Source organism: Mastacembelus armatus, chromosome 1 (genome assembly GCF_900324485.2).
Source record: "Mastacembelus armatus chromosome 1, fMasArm1.2, whole genome shotgun sequence".
In the NCBI taxonomy this organism is placed as follows: Eukaryota; Metazoa; Chordata; class Actinopteri; order Synbranchiformes; family Mastacembelidae; genus Mastacembelus; species Mastacembelus armatus.
This window is the reverse complement of record NC_046633.1, coordinates 24,371,350-24,389,981: the sequence shown is the minus strand read 5'-3', so window position 1 is coordinate 24,389,981 and position 18,632 is coordinate 24,371,350. Positions and strand designations below refer to the sequence as shown.

General features: G+C 39.7%; 3 protein-coding genes across 5 annotated transcripts; 1 reads left to right on the top strand and 2 right to left on the bottom strand.

Moving 5' to 3' along the window:
- Positions 1-120: 120 nt before the first annotated feature.
- Positions 121-9,314, bottom strand: rab3da (RAB3D, member RAS oncogene family, a). 2 transcript variants are annotated; one of them, XM_026302970.1, is made up of 6 exons: positions 9,089-9,314; positions 7,731-7,913; positions 5,019-5,252; positions 1,820-1,938; positions 1,130-1,254; positions 121-1,010 (listed from the first exon to the last, which is right to left on the bottom strand). In XM_026302970.1, the coding sequence occupies exons 1-6, from the start codon at positions 9,146-9,148 to the stop codon at positions 823-825; spliced, it is 909 nt and encodes a 302-aa protein (XP_026158755.1). In that variant the 5' UTR covers positions 9,149-9,314; the 3' UTR covers positions 121-822. The 2 variants fall into 2 exon arrangements, with proteins under 2 accessions (XP_026158755.1, XP_026158756.1); XM_026302971.1 differs by lacking the exon at positions 9,089-9,314 and adding an exon at positions 5,812-5,836 and having other exon boundaries at positions 7,731-7,868.
- pld6 (phospholipase D family, member 6) lies at positions 8,881-14,605 on the bottom strand. 2 transcript variants are annotated; one of them, XM_026302972.2, is made up of 4 exons: positions 14,461-14,605; positions 12,871-13,046; positions 12,334-12,563; positions 8,881-9,962 (listed from the first exon to the last, which is right to left on the bottom strand). In XM_026302972.2, exons 2-4 carry the CDS (start codon positions 13,044-13,046, stop codon positions 9,679-9,681), a joined length of 690 nt encoding a protein of 229 aa, XP_026158757.1. In that variant the 5' UTR covers positions 14,461-14,605; the 3' UTR covers positions 8,881-9,678. The 2 variants fall into 2 exon arrangements, with proteins under 2 accessions (XP_026158757.1, XP_026158758.1); XM_026302973.1 differs by lacking the exon at positions 14,461-14,605 and adding an exon at positions 14,020-14,034.
- LOC113127986 (transcription elongation factor 1 homolog) lies at positions 14,137-17,553 on the top strand. The gene is made up of 4 exons (XM_026302974.2): positions 14,137-14,228; positions 14,546-14,682; positions 14,786-14,856; positions 15,743-17,553. The coding sequence occupies exons 2-4, from the start codon at positions 14,567-14,569 to the stop codon at positions 15,805-15,807; spliced, it is 252 nt and encodes an 83-aa protein (XP_026158759.1). The 5' UTR covers positions 14,137-14,228; positions 14,546-14,566; the 3' UTR covers positions 15,808-17,553.
- The last annotated feature ends 1,079 nt before the right edge of the window (positions 17,554-18,632 follow it).

The window sequence follows — 18,632 nt, the reverse complement described above, 5'->3', positions numbered from 1 at the left end:
ATATTCAAGTGATTAATAACTGATGTCAACACCTTGTAGAAACCTAGAAATATTTTTGCTGGAAGACTTATTTAATAGAAAAAAAAAATCAAATTCAAATGAAAACCAAAAGTCATAAAGTACTGAGCTATATCTTTTAATCTCAACTTTTGGTAATAAAGCTGGCAAATTAAATACTGCATTAAGAAGTACAAGAAAAGAGAAAGAAACATATTAATTAAAATGAAATGACGCTCCAAATCAATAATAACACATCTGGATTATGCACATACATCTGGAATGACACAGCACCTTTCAGGTATGTTTGACTTTGTACAGAACCGTTAGCAGGGCCTCCTCCGCAGGAACACACAGGGCTCATTCACAGCAAACACCATGTAGGATCATGAGTCACACTGATGCATTTTCATATAACACCCACAAGTGGGCAGCATGACACAAAGAAATCACAGTGCTAAGAGTGTCCCCAGTGCCCTGCTCAGTTGATTCATGCCTTTCATTCACATCTTCACCTGCAACAGGTGCCACTATACTGCATAAACAGGATGTAATGAAGCAGAAGTGTCACACAAGGGACACAGCTGCTCAGTGTCGCTCTTTGGCGTCTCAGTGTAACAGTCACATTAAACGAGGAAGCGCTGGAGATATTGTTACAAGGTTGAGAAAAGATGAAATGAAAACAAGAGGAGCCAAGCGTCCATGACAGTGCTGCAGTGACATATGATAAAGTACATTCACGATGACAGATCTTTGGCAATGGTTAATCTTTATGTGTGTGTGTGTGTGTGTGTGTGCGGATATGAAACCCCCCACGTCCACCTATCAGCATGTGCAGCCACTGTGGCCAGTGCGGGTTGTGTTCTTCAGACCATCTCCCTTGTGACTGACTGACGCGTTGGCATCACCGTTGACGCTCTCATTCATCTTCTCACAGATGATGTCCACCAGCTTTTCAAAAACCTGCTTCACGTTGATGTTGTCTTTGGCGCTAGCCTCGAAGAACAAAAAACCTGTAGACGATGTAGAGGGACAGAGAATACTATGGGTTATAAGTAATGACGAAGTAATGTTTGCTTTTTGTGTTGTTGCAGAGCATGTGCTAAAAGTGTGAGTGGGTGTGTGAGCTGACCTAGCTCTGTAGCCAGTCTCTGGGCGTCCTCAGTGGGAACCTGCCTGTCTTCTTCCAGGTCCAGCTTATTTCCTACCAGCACTACCTGAGCGTTATCCCATGAGTACGTCTTGATCTGGGTTGCCCTGGGAAACACCACCACAACATTTTCTCAACCACTATTCTGCACGTACTTCAGCAACCGCCTGCACCACACCAAGGAAAAGCTGCTGTTCTTTTATTGTTCTATATATGGATTTCTGACAGTGAAAACAAACCAGCAGACAAATTACATTTACTCACATACTGTGTTGAAGTAAATGGTACTGATAATGTACATTTTACTCCACTACATTTATCTGAAAGGTAAATGTGCTGATTACCGCAAATTTTAATTTTACCTGATCGATGTATACCATAAGATCAAGTAGTTAAAACTCCACCCCAACCAGCTGTGACATTAAAGTATCTGTAATAATATTTCAATACCGATGCATAGAATATTTTACATCAGGAGGGAGGGGTATCTCCAGCTCACAGGCTGCAAAAACAAACAAAAAAAATTTCTTTCCGACGACAACACAACATACCGCTTCCCAAATGTCTTCATCTATTTGATATCACACACACACACACACACACACACACACACACACACAAATATACACTGTGAAACTAACAGTATGACGTCATGGCTGTAGCAATACCCACCAGTCCTGGACTGCAGAAAATGACCCCTCACTTGTGATATCATACATGAGCAGGAATCCCATGGCTCCTCTGTAGTACGCTGTGGTGATGGTCCGGTAACGTTCCTGGCCCGCTGTGTCCTGTAAACATATGGGTCATGTGAGAGATTCTGGCACTTTTTTTAGGGTGGAGGGGTTACATTAACTTTTATTTGTTTAAAAACAACTTCGCAGAAATTGAGGATTCACCACTGTCACCAAATAAGTGAGACCGACACTGCAAAGATGAGTTGAAAAGCAAAGATTTGGAAACATTTTCTCTTTCACTTCAATGGGAAATCAAAACACGCAGAAACGCATTTCTACAATGAAAACACAAAAACATTCCTGACAGAGAAAACAAATGGTTAACTTGGCTGCCATGGGAAGGAAAAGTGGATCATTAACCTGCGTGGAGGAGACGTTAATCCCTCCCGTCATGTGTTGATGTTGCCACACCCTGTAAACACACCAGCATACACTCTCTGCTTTTTGACAGTGCCTTAAGGAATAAAAACACATTCTGAAGGTTTCATTTTTCTTCTTAAGCTCTTGTCTGATGACGAGAAACCTGGGAAAACCACTCAGTGGTAATCTTGTTGTGGACACATTAAAGCTGCATCTAGAAATAAAACTTAACTGACTGATCTAAAGGAGGTGTGAAGTTCTCCTCTGATGAAAAGTAATGGTAGCTGCTTTCATGCACAATATGAACATCATGCAGTCTAAAATGGAGATTTAGGGTTTGTGAGTGAACTACAATATATGGCAAAGGAACCATAGTGTGGTACTCAGTGTAAAATGTTACTACTGTCTCAAATCCTTATATGCCCATTTCTGGTGCAGAGTGTTACAAAATGAGTTGAGCTTGTTTTAACAGCCCCATGAAACCCATTCAAATAGCTCAGCAGCCAATAACATTTTACTTCACTTGGCACCTCCCTTGTGTAAAAGTATGCAGCTGTATCATTGTTAAGAGGAGCTAAGAAACCATGCTATGCTGAATACATTAAGTAAAAAAAGAAAGAAAGAAAGATGCAGTGCTTTCATCTAACAGGAGTACTGTGTATGAGAACTTGCCTTCCACTAACATTCAGTAATAGATCTGTCCTGGGTGTCAGTCTGCACGTAAGCACATTCAGCTCCAGCAGCACTAACCCATGCATTTTTCATGAACCCTGCCGTCTGGGGACGATGTTAAACATCAACTGTCATTAACTCCAGAGTGTGAGAAATTAGTTTACGCCACATCCATGACAGGCAGCAGCGTGTAAGAGAGCAAACTAGGGAATGGGGTGAGGATAAACAATCTGTGTTGTGTAAGAACGCTTTCTAAAGCACTGTTCACTCTGACTTTGGTTAGATCTGTATTTTAGAACCTCTCACACTCAGGTAAATGCCCTTAATTACTCCAGGTAAATTACAGCTCTGAGATTAAAAGGACTCCAGTGTTTGATACTCAGTTTTGCTGATATATGGTCTATCAAACCGCTGTACAGTATCATTTTCTATCTCCCAGGGAAGGAAAAAGCCTCCTGAGTGAGATATTATTAGAAGCATTTCAGACCTTTCTAATATATTTGTGCTGAATGCCAGCTAGATTTTTTGATTGACCACAGAGTATTTAATAAAATAATAATTCTATGATTCAGTATAGGAAAGTGTGATACATACAGTTTATGGCATCTCTGCTGTTGTGGGGCAATTTTGGCCATTAGATCAAAACAACAAAGGATTTTACCCTTCCTAAATACAGTTGTATCGAAACACTATGAAAATACCCACAAATACATTTGTTAACGGCCTTTTTTGTAAAACGTTTAGTTAAATGTAATTCAAACCCCTTATAATCCAAGAGAGGGGAGGCTAATTCAGTGCTAAACTAATCAAAACTATTAAATGATTCTGGATTTTAAGGATAGTTTTTTGTCCTTCCTTGGCTTTGTGTGTGTGACTCTGCACTTATTAGCTGTTACAAAAAAGTCTAAGGCTGTGGACTTTTCTTTAACAAGAACATAACCAAAGATACAGTAAAGATATGGAAATATCAACATATTTTAAAGATTAATGCAAATATCCACTTTTGTTGTCGCCACTTTCAATGACCCACATAGAGCTATGGTCCAGAAAACCCTGCCAAACGTGCATGAAGGTAAATTGTCATAAATAAGAATAAAATACAGTTAGTTTTGTCTGGATGGACAGCCACAGTACAGAGAGACAGATGCATTTATGGATTTAGCTGGGAAATGGTCTGTATCAGTATACTGTACACTGAGGGCCACACAAAGTGAAAATATTTCAAGGCTGTCTGCCATTTGGGATGTAAATTAAAAAACAAAGCAAGAAGCACCATAAAAAAGCAAAATTCAGAGTTGTTAAAAAAACTATATGCATTAGGTTTTTAAATTCAGTACCCTAGGCTTTTGTGAGCCAGATTAATTAGAGTTAAACCGAGTAAAACACTGTCTGCAATCTTGTAGTCCTCATCTTCTACACTCAGCAAACCTTTTTCCCCAGAGTTAACGAGAGTCGCCGAGTGTTCTGGTCCTTATCTGCCTGACTTCCCCTCTTTCGCGCTGCTGTAGAGGAGAAACCAGGCGCTGTGCATGTAAACAGTTTGAAAGCAGGAAGGTGACGGAAAATAAAGCACATTTTCTTTAGCTCTGGTATGAGTGCTTTTTTATATATATCAGAAAATTTGCCCAGCTATAATGGCCAAACCAGAGAACAGTCTTTTCTACTGATTACACAAAAGGTTAGTTTGGAATAATCAAGAAAATTGATTAATCAAAAAGAGGAAGTTTACAGGGTTTGCTGGCCTCATGCCTTCTTAAAACCTCTATATCTAAACACTATTCTAACTAGTGACAATATTAAAAACTACTGTACATGTTTCTGTTCTGCTTTTCTTTTTAAATGTTATTTTTCCCTACTTTAAACTTTTCCAGAGAAAGAAAAGTTAAATAGAAAAACTACACACCCAACACAAACATCACACTAATCACCGACAGTGTCCCTGTCACTGTGGTTTTAGATGCAAATGTATGTTTTGAGAGACTTGTTTGTACAAGAACAGAATTACAGTATAATGTCCTTGTTAGGTAATCCGCATACAGACGTTAATGTTCCTACTCAGCATATTTCAAATATGAACTTTTCAGTGTCATTTTCCATCTCACCCAGATCTGCAGTTTGACCTTCTTGTTGTTCCTGAAGATGGTCTTGACTTTGAAGTCGATGCCGACTGTGCTAACAAAGGCTGAAGTGAAGGAGTCGTCTGCATAGCGGAACAAGAAGGATGTCTTTCCCACACTGCTGTTGCCGATGATCAGCAGCTTGAACATGTAGTCAAAGTTCTGATCAGCTGCATCTCTCTGCTCCGGGCCTGTGCCTGGATCTCTGTCTAATGCCATCTAATCAGTTAAAAAGAGGGAAAAGCCCCAACTTTATTAACAGACTGTGAAACCTACCAACAAAAGATGTGTTTTGAATAGAACGTGTAACAAAACAAATTGTGCAAACTAAGACTGAAATAATGAGTTGATTGCTGAGTGGCAAGATGTAATTTGGTAAATCGATAAGTAGAAAATTAATCTGCAGCTGTTTTGATTGAATCTCTTAGTGGATGAATTAACTTAATAGTAAAAATGCCAAACATTCTTTGGCTACAGCTTCTCCAACATGAGCATTTACTGCTTCTCTGTGTTTTTTAATCATTGTGAATTAAATCTCTTTTGGTTTTGGTCTGCTGGTTGCACCCTGGTGTTTTTTTTAACATTATACAGACTAAATAATTAGTCAATTAAGTGAAAGAAATAATAAAAAGATCAATTAATAATGAAAATAATTGGACAAAAAAAAATGCAGTTATGACACAACAACCCTAAACACAAACATGTAACTACATTTTCAGTTTGCTGCACTGAGCCAACAAATAAATTTGTGCACATACAAGATTAATGACTATTTTACCTTCTACCTTCTGTTTTGTTGGATGCTAGATTGCACAGGACAAACAAGTAATAAAACACAGTTAACAGGTTATGAAAGCAAAGTTAATGCAGTCATAGAAACAGTCTAGTTAACTAAACGTAAGTGATATCAACAATACAATGAAATTTAACACTACAAAGCTTCTGTGAAATCAGGTCTTTTGCTAATGTATTACCTGTTTTCTAGAGATAACTTTAAATGACAGTTGAGGCTCTTGTGTTTAGTTTATAAACACTCATTTGCCAGTTTACTGGGTCTATCTAACTAAAACTAATGGACTCTAATGCAACAGACCTGCGATAAATTCTGCCTTCATGAAGGCGATAATATTCAGGATTGTGTTGAAACTGTTTTACAGAGGTGTTGATTCAACTTTATGGTCATTGTGGAGGCTGCAATTTCAGGTCCTCCTAAACTGTAGTGCACCACCCTGAGTTATACAGAGTGTATATGGATGTCTACAACAAAATCAGATAAAAAGAAAATGCATAGTGTGTCGGTGAGACCAGCAGTCTGTCTCACAAAGACCAGGTTTACATTTACAGGACAGCTTGAAGCAACAGGTATTTGCCTAGTAGATAAATACTTCACACTGGTGAGACCAGGCCACTAAAAAACATCCTGGTGTTAGTGTTTGATTTGTACAATGAGAATGATTTCAGGCCCTGTGATGGACTGGTGACCTGTCCAGGGTCCAAAGAGAGCTGGGATAGGCTCCAGTACATCTCTGTGACCCTAAAAAGGAATAAAGGGGTATAGATGATGATTGGATGGATGGGTTTCGGTCTCGTTCTGGTTTTGAGGTTTGGGACAGAAACTTCGTAGGACAGGAGCGCATGTGTGTGTGTGTGTGTGAGGAATCTCAGTTATTTCAGGATTAAAGTCAACACACGTCTGAATTCATCAGGTGCTGATGCTGGTAAATGTTAGCATTATTTTAAAAAATGCTTGACTTTCTTCCCACGTTCTTGTATCTCTCATCTTTGTGCTGTGAACCAAACGAGGGGCGTGCTCCCTGCATCAGTCACACGCTGCTCTCTGTCCATTTGTCACAACAACTCATGCTACAAAACTCATAGGATCAGCTGACGCTGAGCTGATGTGGGCGAGGGGGCAATAGATTGTCCCTCCTCTTCCTACATTTTTCATCCATCATCTGTCCGATCATTCATCCACCCACTGACATTCCCATTTAAACACACACTCATTTATCTTACTCATCTCTTGCTCTCATATTCATCCATCTATGCATCCCCCCTGTCATCATCCATATCTCGCTGTCCAGACTGTATCCTTCCTCCATCCCTCTGCATCATGAGGCAGCTTAACTCTCCATCCATCCATCCATCCATCCATCCACCACCCCCCCTTTCAGAGAGGCTCAGCTGAGTCCTGTACTCTCCCCCTAATTGCTGAGATCTCTCTGAAGACCAGCTCAGCATTATGACTTCCAAGACCATAAAGAAGGGCTGGCTGCTGCACACACTGTGCAAACACCGACTCCACGCATGCGCCTGCATGTCAAATATGAAAACGTGTGTTTAGGTTTAAAGACAGTGGATGCATTTACTTTGAGGAAAAGAGAAAACAATATTGCATTAAAGCCTGCGCCTAAAAACAGACCCACAAGAAATGACTTGACAGATGTTACCGCCTGGTTTAAAGTGTAACTCAGATTAAACTTAACGCAGACTAACTTTAGACTGAATACAACGTGTATAAGAAAACACGTGGTTATAACAATCTAATCCTAAAGTCTGGTTTATTTAAAACGCGAGGCAGAAGTTCATTTGCTGTTCCTAATTTGACTACACCGACCAAACATACGGTAACTCTAAAAAACCATCTGGCATTTAAAAACTCTCAAACTCACTGGGAATGTTATTATAATTATTCACCTTGGCTGCTTTTATCGAGTCTTTCTCCTCCGTCCGTCCTTCCTGAAGTCTTCCCCCTCCAAACCCGCTGGGTATCAGGAGCTGCTCTTCAGGCGCAGCGCTCCCGGATCTCCACACTGCGCCCGGTGCTGGCACATCCACCGTCAAACCGGCGCAGCAGCCCCGACACATATATACGGAGCACTACCGGCACAGACTTTCAAAATAAACTGCTAAAGGCAAACGCGGGACTTAAGAGGTGTTTGGTACCACATGGTGTGTATCGCTGTTTATCCACTCATAGTAATACTACTAACACTATATTAATAGTTATATTAGTTTACGGACGACACGTAGGGAAACTAGTGATAATTTGCCTTGTGTTTAATTGTGAACTTTTATTTTGCTCCCCACATAACTCAGCGATCGATTAGGTTTATCAGTAAAATGCCATGTATGTTTTAAGACAGTAGCCTACTATGGCTGGTCAACAATCCAAAAAACAAAAATATGTAACTTAAAATAAAATAGATAATACAATAAGCTGTCATAAGTTTAGCTAAACGATTTTTCTGGCGATCTTTTAATTTGAAGTTAGAAATAACCGTATTTCCGCCCGTACAGCGCCCGACGCTGGTGTCTTGACGCAGTTCAATAATAAAGTTCAGTCTGAATGGCGCAGTCCTACTAGTTGCGCATTCAGACTCTTGCCCTTAGGTTGGTTGGATAAAACAGAGCCGCTGACATTCCCATTTTACTACGCTCAACTTCAAGATGTAAGCAGACAAGATGTTCCACGCGTTAAGTCAGACAAACAAGCACTGGCCTGACTGCGAACAATGCAGGGAGTCATGCACCAAAGCACATTAATCATGCCCCAACCAGATCAACTCTGCTGGCGTCTGCAAACCTCCGAGGATGGTATTGTTAAGCATTAAGGTGTAGTTCTGGATTTTTGCTGAGGCCTTTCTGTGAATTTGAGGCAAAGTAAATCATGTTGGAGCAAGAAATGAGTGCAGGACCAAACACTGTTCCTGAAACCACAGTAGTAGCCTACACCCTTACCAACAAATGCAATGTTTATATCCAGTGTAATTTCAGTAAACTCCTACCTAACCCCCATATTCCTCTTAGTCCAGAGGGTGAAAATCAAGTAACAGATTGATTATAATGACCATGAAGAAATGTAACATTTTAATCTCCAATGAAAATCTTTCCAAAAAGCAACTGTAATGACAAATCTGGTCTGTGACAATATAAAACAACATGAACTAGGACTTGAAACCTCAACAAATGCTCTCACTTAGCAAAAACAAAGGATCTCTCTCTCTTGGCCGAATACAATGTTCATATTAGCTTATATAACCTGTTGTTCTTACCTCATCCCTGTGCCAAGCAGTGCAGCTACTGCTGCACTTCAGAGGCAATGCTTTGTACATATTAAAGCAAGATATGCAGAAATGAAACCAAACATTTTTCAACCTGGTTATTCAAGTGCAGCTTTTTTTGTGAATATTGAACATGCCTTAAGGGGAAGCATGGTCGCGTGGTTAGCATTATTGCCTCACAACAAGGTTTGGTTTTGAATCCTGTTTGAACTCAGGGTCTTTCTGAGTGAATTTTCATATTTTCCCTATGTCTGTGTGGGTTTTCTCCACATACCTATTCGCTCGTCAGTGTGAAAGAGTGAGTGTTTGTCAGTCTCTGTGTGTCAGCCCTGTGACAGTCTGATGGTCTGTCCAGTCTGTACCCTGAACTGGAGTCAGCGGTACAGACAATGGATGGTTGGATATGTGGATATGCCTTAAAACTCCAACCATACTTCTGTACAGTTAACATCTTCACATTAATATGAATTAGCCATCCAAAATTTAAAGCAACAGAGCCAATTCATAAAAACGAAATGTAAATCCTGGAGGTATTTTCTGACCAAATTTGTTGAACAGATTTTACAAATTTATCAATTAGGTCAAATGTTCATGAGCTCAGGCTCATCACTGGTTTTAGTGATGATGAAGTGGTTTTGGTCACTGGACTTGTACTGGGCTGGATCACTGTGCACCCATAACCTGTGGAACTCCTTGACGAAAGGTTGCACCAGGTCTGGCACCTCAGTGACGACAACGTTCTCCATGTTGCTTTGCACCGCTTTCAGCGTCCAGTTGAGGGAGCCGTTGAGGAGCAGCCGGTCGTCCACCACTGCAAACTTGTGATGCATGCACACAGAGCTCAGGTCACACCGCACACAGATCCCTGGGGAGCAGAGGGCAGGCAGTGAGGAGAGCGGAGGAGGATGACAAATTCTTCAGTGCCTTATGCATGAGTGTTGAGCCCTTTATGTACTTATTGTGAAATTCTGAGATGAATCTGAAGAGGTTAAATACCAATACTGTGTGCTGAATGGACTACAGTACAAGAATTTCTAGGAATGGGAATAAGAGAAGTGTAATATATGTATATCAAACCAAAAATCACTTCATCCTCTGCACTTTTGCCAAATACACTGTTCAACCCAAGTGCACCAAAAGCTTACAAAACACAGCATTTAACATTTAAGGTCACATGAATGTTATCATCCTCTCCATAAAATCATAAGACACTTGTTTTTTCTTCCCTGATTCAGGCTGAGCAGAAAAAATGATTTGGATGGAAAAATACTAAAATTGTGAAAACATTTAACCTTAAAAGGTCAAACAATTTAAAACCAAAGCCATTATATTTATTTAATATGTCTGATTTTTACTGAAACGGTTTTCATCTTCTGAAACCCAAAAAACAAATGTAAAAATGTAAATGTGAGCAGTGTAACTCCTGGAACAGGGATACTACAATAACTACTTTCCATAAATCACATAGACAAATCAAAAAACAACTTTGGTCCAAAATCTTTCGTCCAGAAGCAGATTCTCAGTTGTAAAGTGGAAAGCATCTTTCAGTTTGCATGAAACTAGACCAGCAGTTTTTAGACTGAAATGTAGACCAAGACATATGAGTTGTCTTTTGAAAGGGTGCATGTCTGATGTAATAATGATAATTATAATGAAAGTAAAAAGCAATAAGTAAAAAATTATTATTACAAATATTACCAGAAATATGTCTGTAAAGATTCTCATTTGTCCAGGTGAATTGGTTTCACTTCACACCTGGCCTGAATAGGTTCATTATGTGAACAATAGAAGTGAGCTCAGGTGAAGGTCGGTAGAATCTAATGGTAGACTCGTGTGACCCATCGGATTCACCAAGAGTGAAGACATTAGATTTGTTCCTTAATTTCCTGGGAACAGATGAAAGGGCAGCCTGGTAGATTGAAGACAGGTTATATCTGAGCCCTCCACCACTGTTAAGGGAGGGTTTTCCCACTTGGACATATATAGCTTCTCTGACCCCTCTCTCAAACCACCTGTCCTCTGTGTCCAAAATATAAACATCACTGTCTTCAAATGAGTGTCCTTTAAATGGAGGTGCACAGCTCCATAGGCTCACTCAATGAATCTATGGGATTAGAGGTGTAGTGAAACCAACCTGAAGGATAAATTGGAGTTTCCATACCAGCTTTCTCTTGGACTGATGAAGATACTTGGATGAGTAGTGAAACATTTTGACCTAAAAACTACAAGTCCATTCACCATGACACAAACTCTAAATTACCAGAAATGTTAAACAGTAGAGTATTTGTCTTCCCATTTGTCTTCAAATGGTATAAATATTTTTATTAGATGGCTCAAAGTGAAGAGAGTCAGAAACAACAGGAGAGAACAAATGAAACCGGCAATAAAAGTTAAATGTCTTTCCGGTTTTGACCCCAGTCCAGAAGATTGTTTTTAGAGCCTGTGCACATCAGTGAACGTCTTCCTTATTGAGGGAAATGCTTCTTACTACCCACTGTGCTTTACTGCCATGCACACTCAGCTATTTGACGCTCAAAGGACACAGAGAAAAAACAACAGATATAGTATGAAAAGACAAGCTGACTGTCCCTTGCATTGAGGAGGCTTGCAGTCAACATGCACATGCACACACACACACACGCACGCACGCACGCGCACACGCACACACACACACACACACACACACACACACACACACAAAGAAACACTTTGCCTAATGAAATTTGTTGCTTGGTTGCCAATTCCTTACTTACGTAATTCTTACTTCACAATATACGGTAGCAGTAATCTTTTAAATGCAGAGAGGGCTGAGGGAGAAAGTGAGACAGTGAGTCAGACACGTGACACAAAATCTTTCAGTGCTTTCAGAGCATGATTAGTCTGACTCAAAGGGGGGCTTGAAGCAGCAACCTCCACTCACCCAGACAGTTGCTATAATCTCTCTATTCAGCACTAAGGAACCCCATGAGACTTCATGATGATGGCACTGGTACTCTGTGAACACAGAGTGAGCACCTTCTTCTGACTAAGACCTGAGTCATCCATCCCGTATTTCAACTGATGTCTGTCCATAATAATAACCCCACAGAGGTTGCTGTGACTTTTTTAAACAAATAATATCTCTACAGGGGTTAAATATGACTCGTGTATTTGGGAAATTTCTTCCCGTAAGATGCTTTGTGACAGCCTGAGTCACAGTGCATAATTTAAAAAATGAAACAATCCATTTCCCTTACCAGCTTTGCGGAGGACTCCTATTTGGGAGCCAGTAATGGCAGCATAGTCACTGTCAGCAAGGACTCGGATGATTATGCCCTTGCTATGCAGCGCCAGTACAGCACTGCAGAGATCCATGTTCGAAAAAGCAAAAAGACACAAATCCAATGAGGAGGACGCAGACAGGATGTGGCGGAGAAGACGTGAAAAAGACGTCTCCACATCATGAGGCAACATGCAGAGACAGGAACTGGAGAAGGAGAAAAGAAAGAAATGAAACTGTATTATCTAAATGGTCTTCCATGGGCCTTACTAACTATAAGTAATGCTGCCTTTATGACTTACATCTCTCAGAGTTTCTGAGAGGTTGAAATAGCTCAAATTGGCAGGAGGTGAGTTGTGAAATGTAAACAGTCCCAATGATCATGTACTTACTTGCACTAAATCAAAGTTTGGTTTTTGGGTAACAGATGAAGAATGATAAATGCACTGGGGTGTGATATTTTGCTTTAGAAGCCATTACAACACACTGTACAGTAGCAGTATGTTTCACTCACTAAGGTGAAGGCTTGAGGATGTGCTCCACACAGGCTACCTCTGAGGGGAAGAAGAGGACCTCATTGAGGATTGTTCTTGGCCTGAGGTGACGGAGGAGCTGGACAAACAGCTCCAGACTGAGAGTGAGGGCCACCGCCCCGAGGCCAAGCACTTTCACTGTCCACGTCACTGACATCTTCCGCATAACAAAAACAACATTTAATCACCAAATGTGGCACAATGCAGACTTTATTATCACTGTATATGACATTAAAATGTTTGAGAGCTGTCTTCCATTATTACTGATATTTTCCACAAAATTTCCATGCAGAATTATGACAAAATTAAATTAAACTACCTGTTTAATTAACTGATTAGACAAGCTTATTTTTTCCCTCTTTTACAGTATATTATAAACAGTAAATTTTGGGGTCTTTAATCTGCAAGAGGTCAATTTCTTTAATCATATAGGACATTTCTCAACATGTCCTGACATTTTCTTTCAACAATGAAAAAAATATTTATATATTATTTAAAACCTCAAGGTTATTTACACACCCTGGGCACTCTTATTTATATCTGTAAAACTGCCTGTAATACTATTCAGTATAACAGCTCTGAGATGAATTCTGTTTTAGTGTTGTTGTACTGGAGTACTCTGTGGATATTATAGGCATCATAACAGTAGAATTTATGGCATAAGAGTTGCATACAGTTGCAGTGCATTATAAAATGTACCTAATAATGTGGCCACTGTGCAACAGAACATCTGTAACTGCATGAACCCTGTACAAATGTCAGACAAACTATACACATATTAAGATTATGGATACTGGATTTAACCATGTATATTTAATTAAGAAACTGTGGTATTGATTTTGTTCTGTGGATTGAAGGTATTAAATGTTTTAAATACATGTTAACTAAGCTAATTTAAAATGAACCTAAACCTAATTTTAAAAAATGAACTCTGTTGACCTTGCGTTGTTAGTCCTACAAATCCTTTAATTACAAAGTACGGCTAAACTGCAAGTTTTTTTAATATAATATCAACAACAAACATTTGCTCCTATGACATAAATGTCCGTCGGTCAATATGCATGAAGAGTGGACATTTTTTATGTTTGCAGCGTCCAAACATCAAACATTTTAACAACAACGTGTCTCACCTGGTTAGCTCTTGTCGCCACCACGCGGGAATAGGCCGTTTCAGACACTGTTACGTCACTGCCAATCAGCCTGACTGACAGGTCAGACAGCCAATGAGAGGGCTCAAATCGCACACCCTACTCCAATCACTGAGCGTAAAAAGTTGCCGGTGCCGGGTTTTGTGGAGCCGTTTCCTGATTTTCGCAACGTGTGCTTTGTACTAGCAAAGGTAAACAAGATTAAACTTTTACTAGATAACAGTTAACAATCGCGACATGTGTGATAGTCGCGGCCGTTTGAGGTATAATCTAATCCGTCGTGTTACCGGAATACATTTAACTCGCCTATTTTAATAGTTTGAGCGCCTGGAGAGCAGCAACAGACATGCTAGCATTAGCGTGCTAACTTAACAATATGGTGTTGGCAGACTGGACTTGTGTGTTTTAGTCAAGTATTCTCACCTATTTGCTCTTTGGCGGCACTTATCTATGGCACATGTTGTTCTCGATGTAGCTGCCTGATGGTTTTGTTCTCTTTAACGCACAGGATCGAGTCGGTTTGTGTGCAATGGGTCGCCGCAAGTCCAAAAGAAAGCCTCCTCCTAAGAAGAAGATGACAGGGGATCTGGAAACCCAGTTCACCTGTCCTTTCTGCAACCACGAGAAGTCGTGTGATGTCAGAATGTAATTTACCAAATAATATCCAGCCCAGTACACTTAGAAATATCATTTGTTGACACCAGAGCTGATCGTTGCCTTCAAGGCTGTTTGTTTGTTCTGTCCACAGGGAGAGGAGCAGAAATACTGGGGTAATATCATGCACAGTCTGCCTGGAGGAGTTCCAGACTCCTATTACCTGTATCCTGATCCACCAATAGGTTATCAATAACATCTGTATTTCTAGGACAGCCATGAAATAATGACTGCAGTAAAATGCATTTGAACATCTGGTCTTTAGAACTGATTAATGAAGGATTGTTTTGTTAGGTCTGAGTGGGGAAAGTTCATTTCTGAGCTTGGGAGCAGTCTGAAAATTAAATCATCTTAGGGTTTAGCTCACAGCTTTTTCTCATTTGGCATCAGTTTGATTACATGATAACAGGTAGTCTGTGCTGTGGGTTATTCAATCAGTTTATTTTATGTTAAACTGATGTGTCCAGCTTTGGGAAACCCAGCAGTGCTTTGAAGAAAGACCACAGAGACCATCTGACAATCTCATGAACAGAGGCACGGGTTAGGACACTGCTGTTGACGTGGCTTAAATTTCAGGAAACAGCCAGTATGTGAATCTTGAGATAAGGTTATATTGTCAAACTATTTTGTCAGCTTTGACCAGCTGCAGCTCCCATGAGACTTTGAAATGCCTTCTTTGTCTAATACTCATATGGGACATTAAAATGTCCATTTTATTAAAATAAAAATTTTATGTTCAGCATTTTGAGAAGGATCACAAGAATATTGTCCCGAGGGTAGCGTAAGGATAGGTAACAGAAACGGGCTTGGACTTCAGCTCTCTAACAGTAATCACATGATCATACATCTGATAAATGATATAGATTCAGAATGTGATTACTACTGGAGATTATAGCTCAACCTCAGTGTAACAACAAACAGCAGCTTTCCTGAGAAATAGTGACTCTTCTGTTTAGATATTGATTTTCAAAGTTCACATCATCCAGCATTAATCAAAATTCCTATAACTAAGCAACAGAATCCTTTTTATCCTTAATCCATTGCTCTTCAGATCTGTCAGAACCAGTTGATGTGTACAGTGACTGGATAGATGCCTGTGAAGCAGCCAATCAGTAGTCCTCGTAGAAATGGATGTCTCTCAGGAACAGACTGAGGATCAAGCTGGTCGGAGGACATTAACTCGACTTTTCGTATTCAAAGGTTCTGTATTATCTCTTGAAATGTGCAACTTACACAGCAGTATGAGGTCTTCAGAACGGACCATCTCTGAATTGTTCCTACTGAGTTCTCCTTTTTCTGAATAGGGTTTTAGTCCACAATTGCTGTCTTTACTTTAAAGTTCCATTGCATAATTTATTTGCAGCTACCCTGATTAATTCACTCGAACTGAGCAGGGCTTTCTGATTTCAGTATTGTTTGTCTTTGATTATTTTGAATACGCTTCAGTTAATCTGTAGGTGCGGTGTAGACAAACCCTTAGTTGATGTTGAAGATTGCAAAAATGTGCCCTGCTTTTTATTTTTTCAACTGGTATTTTATTAGCTGAGCAGATGATGTTTTATACAGGAGCTCTTGGAACAATGAGACTTATAAGAGAATACACTCAGATCTTGGCATTCTAATGCAAAATCAGTAAAAAGTCAAATCATGTTGCTGTAAACATGGGGAGAAAGAATCATTTGGGATACTGGTTAGGTGAGTAGGTGTATTTTAAAATGTGAAAACATTAAGATGCTCACCCTCTCATGTTCTGTCTGCAACAAGATCTGGTTAGGGAGGAGAATTTCCTGGGTAGGCTGCTCTGCCAGATTTTACAAAATGTAGGTGGGAGTAAACTTCCTGAATGTGAACACAGGCCAGCGCTAGGATGACATCACGCTTAGCAATTTGTTTTTAACATCTCGCCTAAAAGAAGAAGAGTACAGATCTAAATATTTTCTTTATCACGATTTTAGTGTTTGCAGAACTATTTAATGCTGAAGCATGAAGTTAGGGGTTCTGTTCACACTCTCGTCCTCATCCTCAGAGTCTCAGCCTTAGGTCATTCCACCGGAGAAAGGGACAAACAGATTTGCGCTTAGCTCCTACATTCATAATTTCTGAATTGTTTGTAATCCATGCATTATTTTCAGTTGGTTTTACTATTCATTTACATGTTAAGAAAATGAGAGCTACAAATGTAATCTTTAAGTACAATTGCACAAAATGATCTCCCCGTATCAAGCTGTAATACTGAGTCATGTTAAATGGCATAAAAGAAAGCTGTTAAATGTAATGGATTTCACAAGTGTGGTCTTGGAAGTAAAAGAGCAATAAAACGTAATAGCAGAAATCATCGGTTTTCATTTTATTGTATAGTGAAGTAAATGTATTTTGATATTATGAGTACATGTTTCTTTTAAGTGTTAAATCCAGTTGAAGCAGTGATGAAAACATGACACTGGATGTTTTTTTTCTTTCTTTCTTTTTTTGATGGCTGTGTGATCTTGAGGTGGTTAAGCTGGACAATATTTCAAAAATAAAGCTGATTTGTTTTTGTTTGTTTTTTTTAAAAAATAAATTAAACCAAATGTGATTAGGTCTTGCATGACACAAACATTGTGTATATCGCTGTCAGCTTGTGGCAAATGGAAGAACCTCAGAACAAAGATATTATAGTTGGGACTTCAATGGCCTGTCAAACAAACTAAGATGTTAATAAAAAGCAGAATATTCAAAAGCAGAATATTCATATTTGCAGATACTTTCGCAAGCCCTGGAATGGCACTGGAACAATGAGCTTAAATTGATATCTTGCAGTGTGTGTGTAGTACAGATTTAATTGTAAAAGTTGAATGAGGTGAAATAAACACTTCACTTTCATATGTGTTTTTTATTTGACTCCATCTTAATGACATCAACAATAAAAGCTTTTGTTAGTGGCACTATTCCACTATCCCATTTTTGATTTATCACTATACACAGATGTCAGCTATACGGAACATGTTTTTTCATTAAAAGAAACCTTAGTACAGCATTCTCAGCTAGTGAATCTATAGAGAACCACAAAATCACATTATCATAATTGCAGCACTTAAATTCCAAAGTGTCAAAGACACTAGCAGTGCTTATTTCAAAGTAAAATGTCTCTGGGCGCAGCTTCTGATCTACTCTCCGGCGGCATCTGTGACCGTGACATATTCTTAGGAGTCCAGTATCCATTCATCCCTACAGAGCACAGGATGTAGCAGATCACAAATGAAAGAAGACACAGTGTGGTGAGGCTGTACACCAGGCAGCGCTGAGTGATAATAGATGAGATGTGGAGTGCCTGCCTGGGCTCTCCACCCAGGAAGAGTGTGTCCGTGCATGCGCGCACCGCACTGTGTATTGTGTTTGATGATGGACCCCAGCTGGAGAGGTATTGACGACGCCTTATGAAACATGCTGGAGGATGATTACAATGGAGAATGATTATCACTTATTCTCTCCTCTGTCTCTGCATGTCCCCTCCCACTCCCTCCCCCTCTCTTCTATTTCTCACTCCTTCTTTCTCCTCTCCCATTCAGCACGCGAGGTCAAGTGTCACTCCGTCTCCGTTGTCAAGGCTGCCAATCACCCACACAGTGAGTGCAAGGCAACTGTTGCCAAGGAAACAGAGCGATTTGGTTGCTAGGCACCTGGAGCTGTGCTCACAATAGTCATTTTGTTGCTTAGAAGCACACACACACACACACACGCATATACAAATACACACAAAACCACAAAAATGGCTGTGCCCAATCAAGTTTGCACAATAAATTATAATTACATACTGTGTTAATAAATAAGACATTTGCTTACGCAGTAGTAAAAATCATGGAATAGAAAATGATAAGAGTATAATTTATCATGGGCACATTTGCAAACAGATGGTAATATATTGCTGAATTTGCAGTGAAATGATTTTCTACTTTATAATA

What these genes read in the sequence shown, in the direction of transcription:
- pld6 (XM_026302972.2), bottom strand. Translation starts at nt 13,046, where the DNA reads ATGTCAGTGACGTGGACAGTGAAAGTGCTTGGCCTCGGGGCGGTGGCC. An exon ending in ATCCTCAAGCCTTCACCTTA is followed by an intron (nt 12,564 to 12,870) that starts GTGAGTGAAACA and finishes CTCCTTCTCCAG; the next exon opens with TTCCTGTCTCTGCATGTTGC. An exon ending in AGGAGTCCTCCGCAAAGCTG is followed by an intron (nt 9,963 to 12,333) that starts GTAAGGGAAATG and finishes TCTGCTCCCCAG; the next exon opens with GGATCTGTGTGCGGTGTGAC.
- LOC113127986 (XM_026302974.2), top strand. Translation starts at nt 14,567, where the DNA reads ATGGGTCGCCGCAAGTCCAAAAGAAAGCCTCCTCCTAAGAAGAAGATG. An exon ending in AAGTCGTGTGATGTCAGAAT is followed by an intron (nt 14,683 to 14,785) that starts GTAATTTACCAA and finishes TTCTGTCCACAG; the next exon opens with GGAGAGGAGCAGAAATACTG. An exon ending in GTTCCAGACTCCTATTACCT is followed by an intron (nt 14,857 to 15,742) that starts GTATCCTGATCC and finishes ATTGCTCTTCAG; the next exon opens with ATCTGTCAGAACCAGTTGAT.
- rab3da (XM_026302970.1), bottom strand. Translation starts at nt 9,148, where the DNA reads ATGTACAAAGCATTGCCTCTGAAGTGCAGCAGTAGCTGCACTGCTTGG. An exon ending in AGGTCAAACTGCAGATCTGG is followed by an intron (nt 1,939 to 5,018) that starts GTGAGATGGAAA and finishes ATATGTTTACAG; the next exon opens with GACACAGCGGGCCAGGAACG. An exon ending in TTTTCTGCAGTCCAGGACTG is followed by an intron (nt 1,255 to 1,819) that starts GTGGGTATTGCT and finishes GGTGTTTCCCAG; the next exon opens with GGCAACCCAGATCAAGACGT.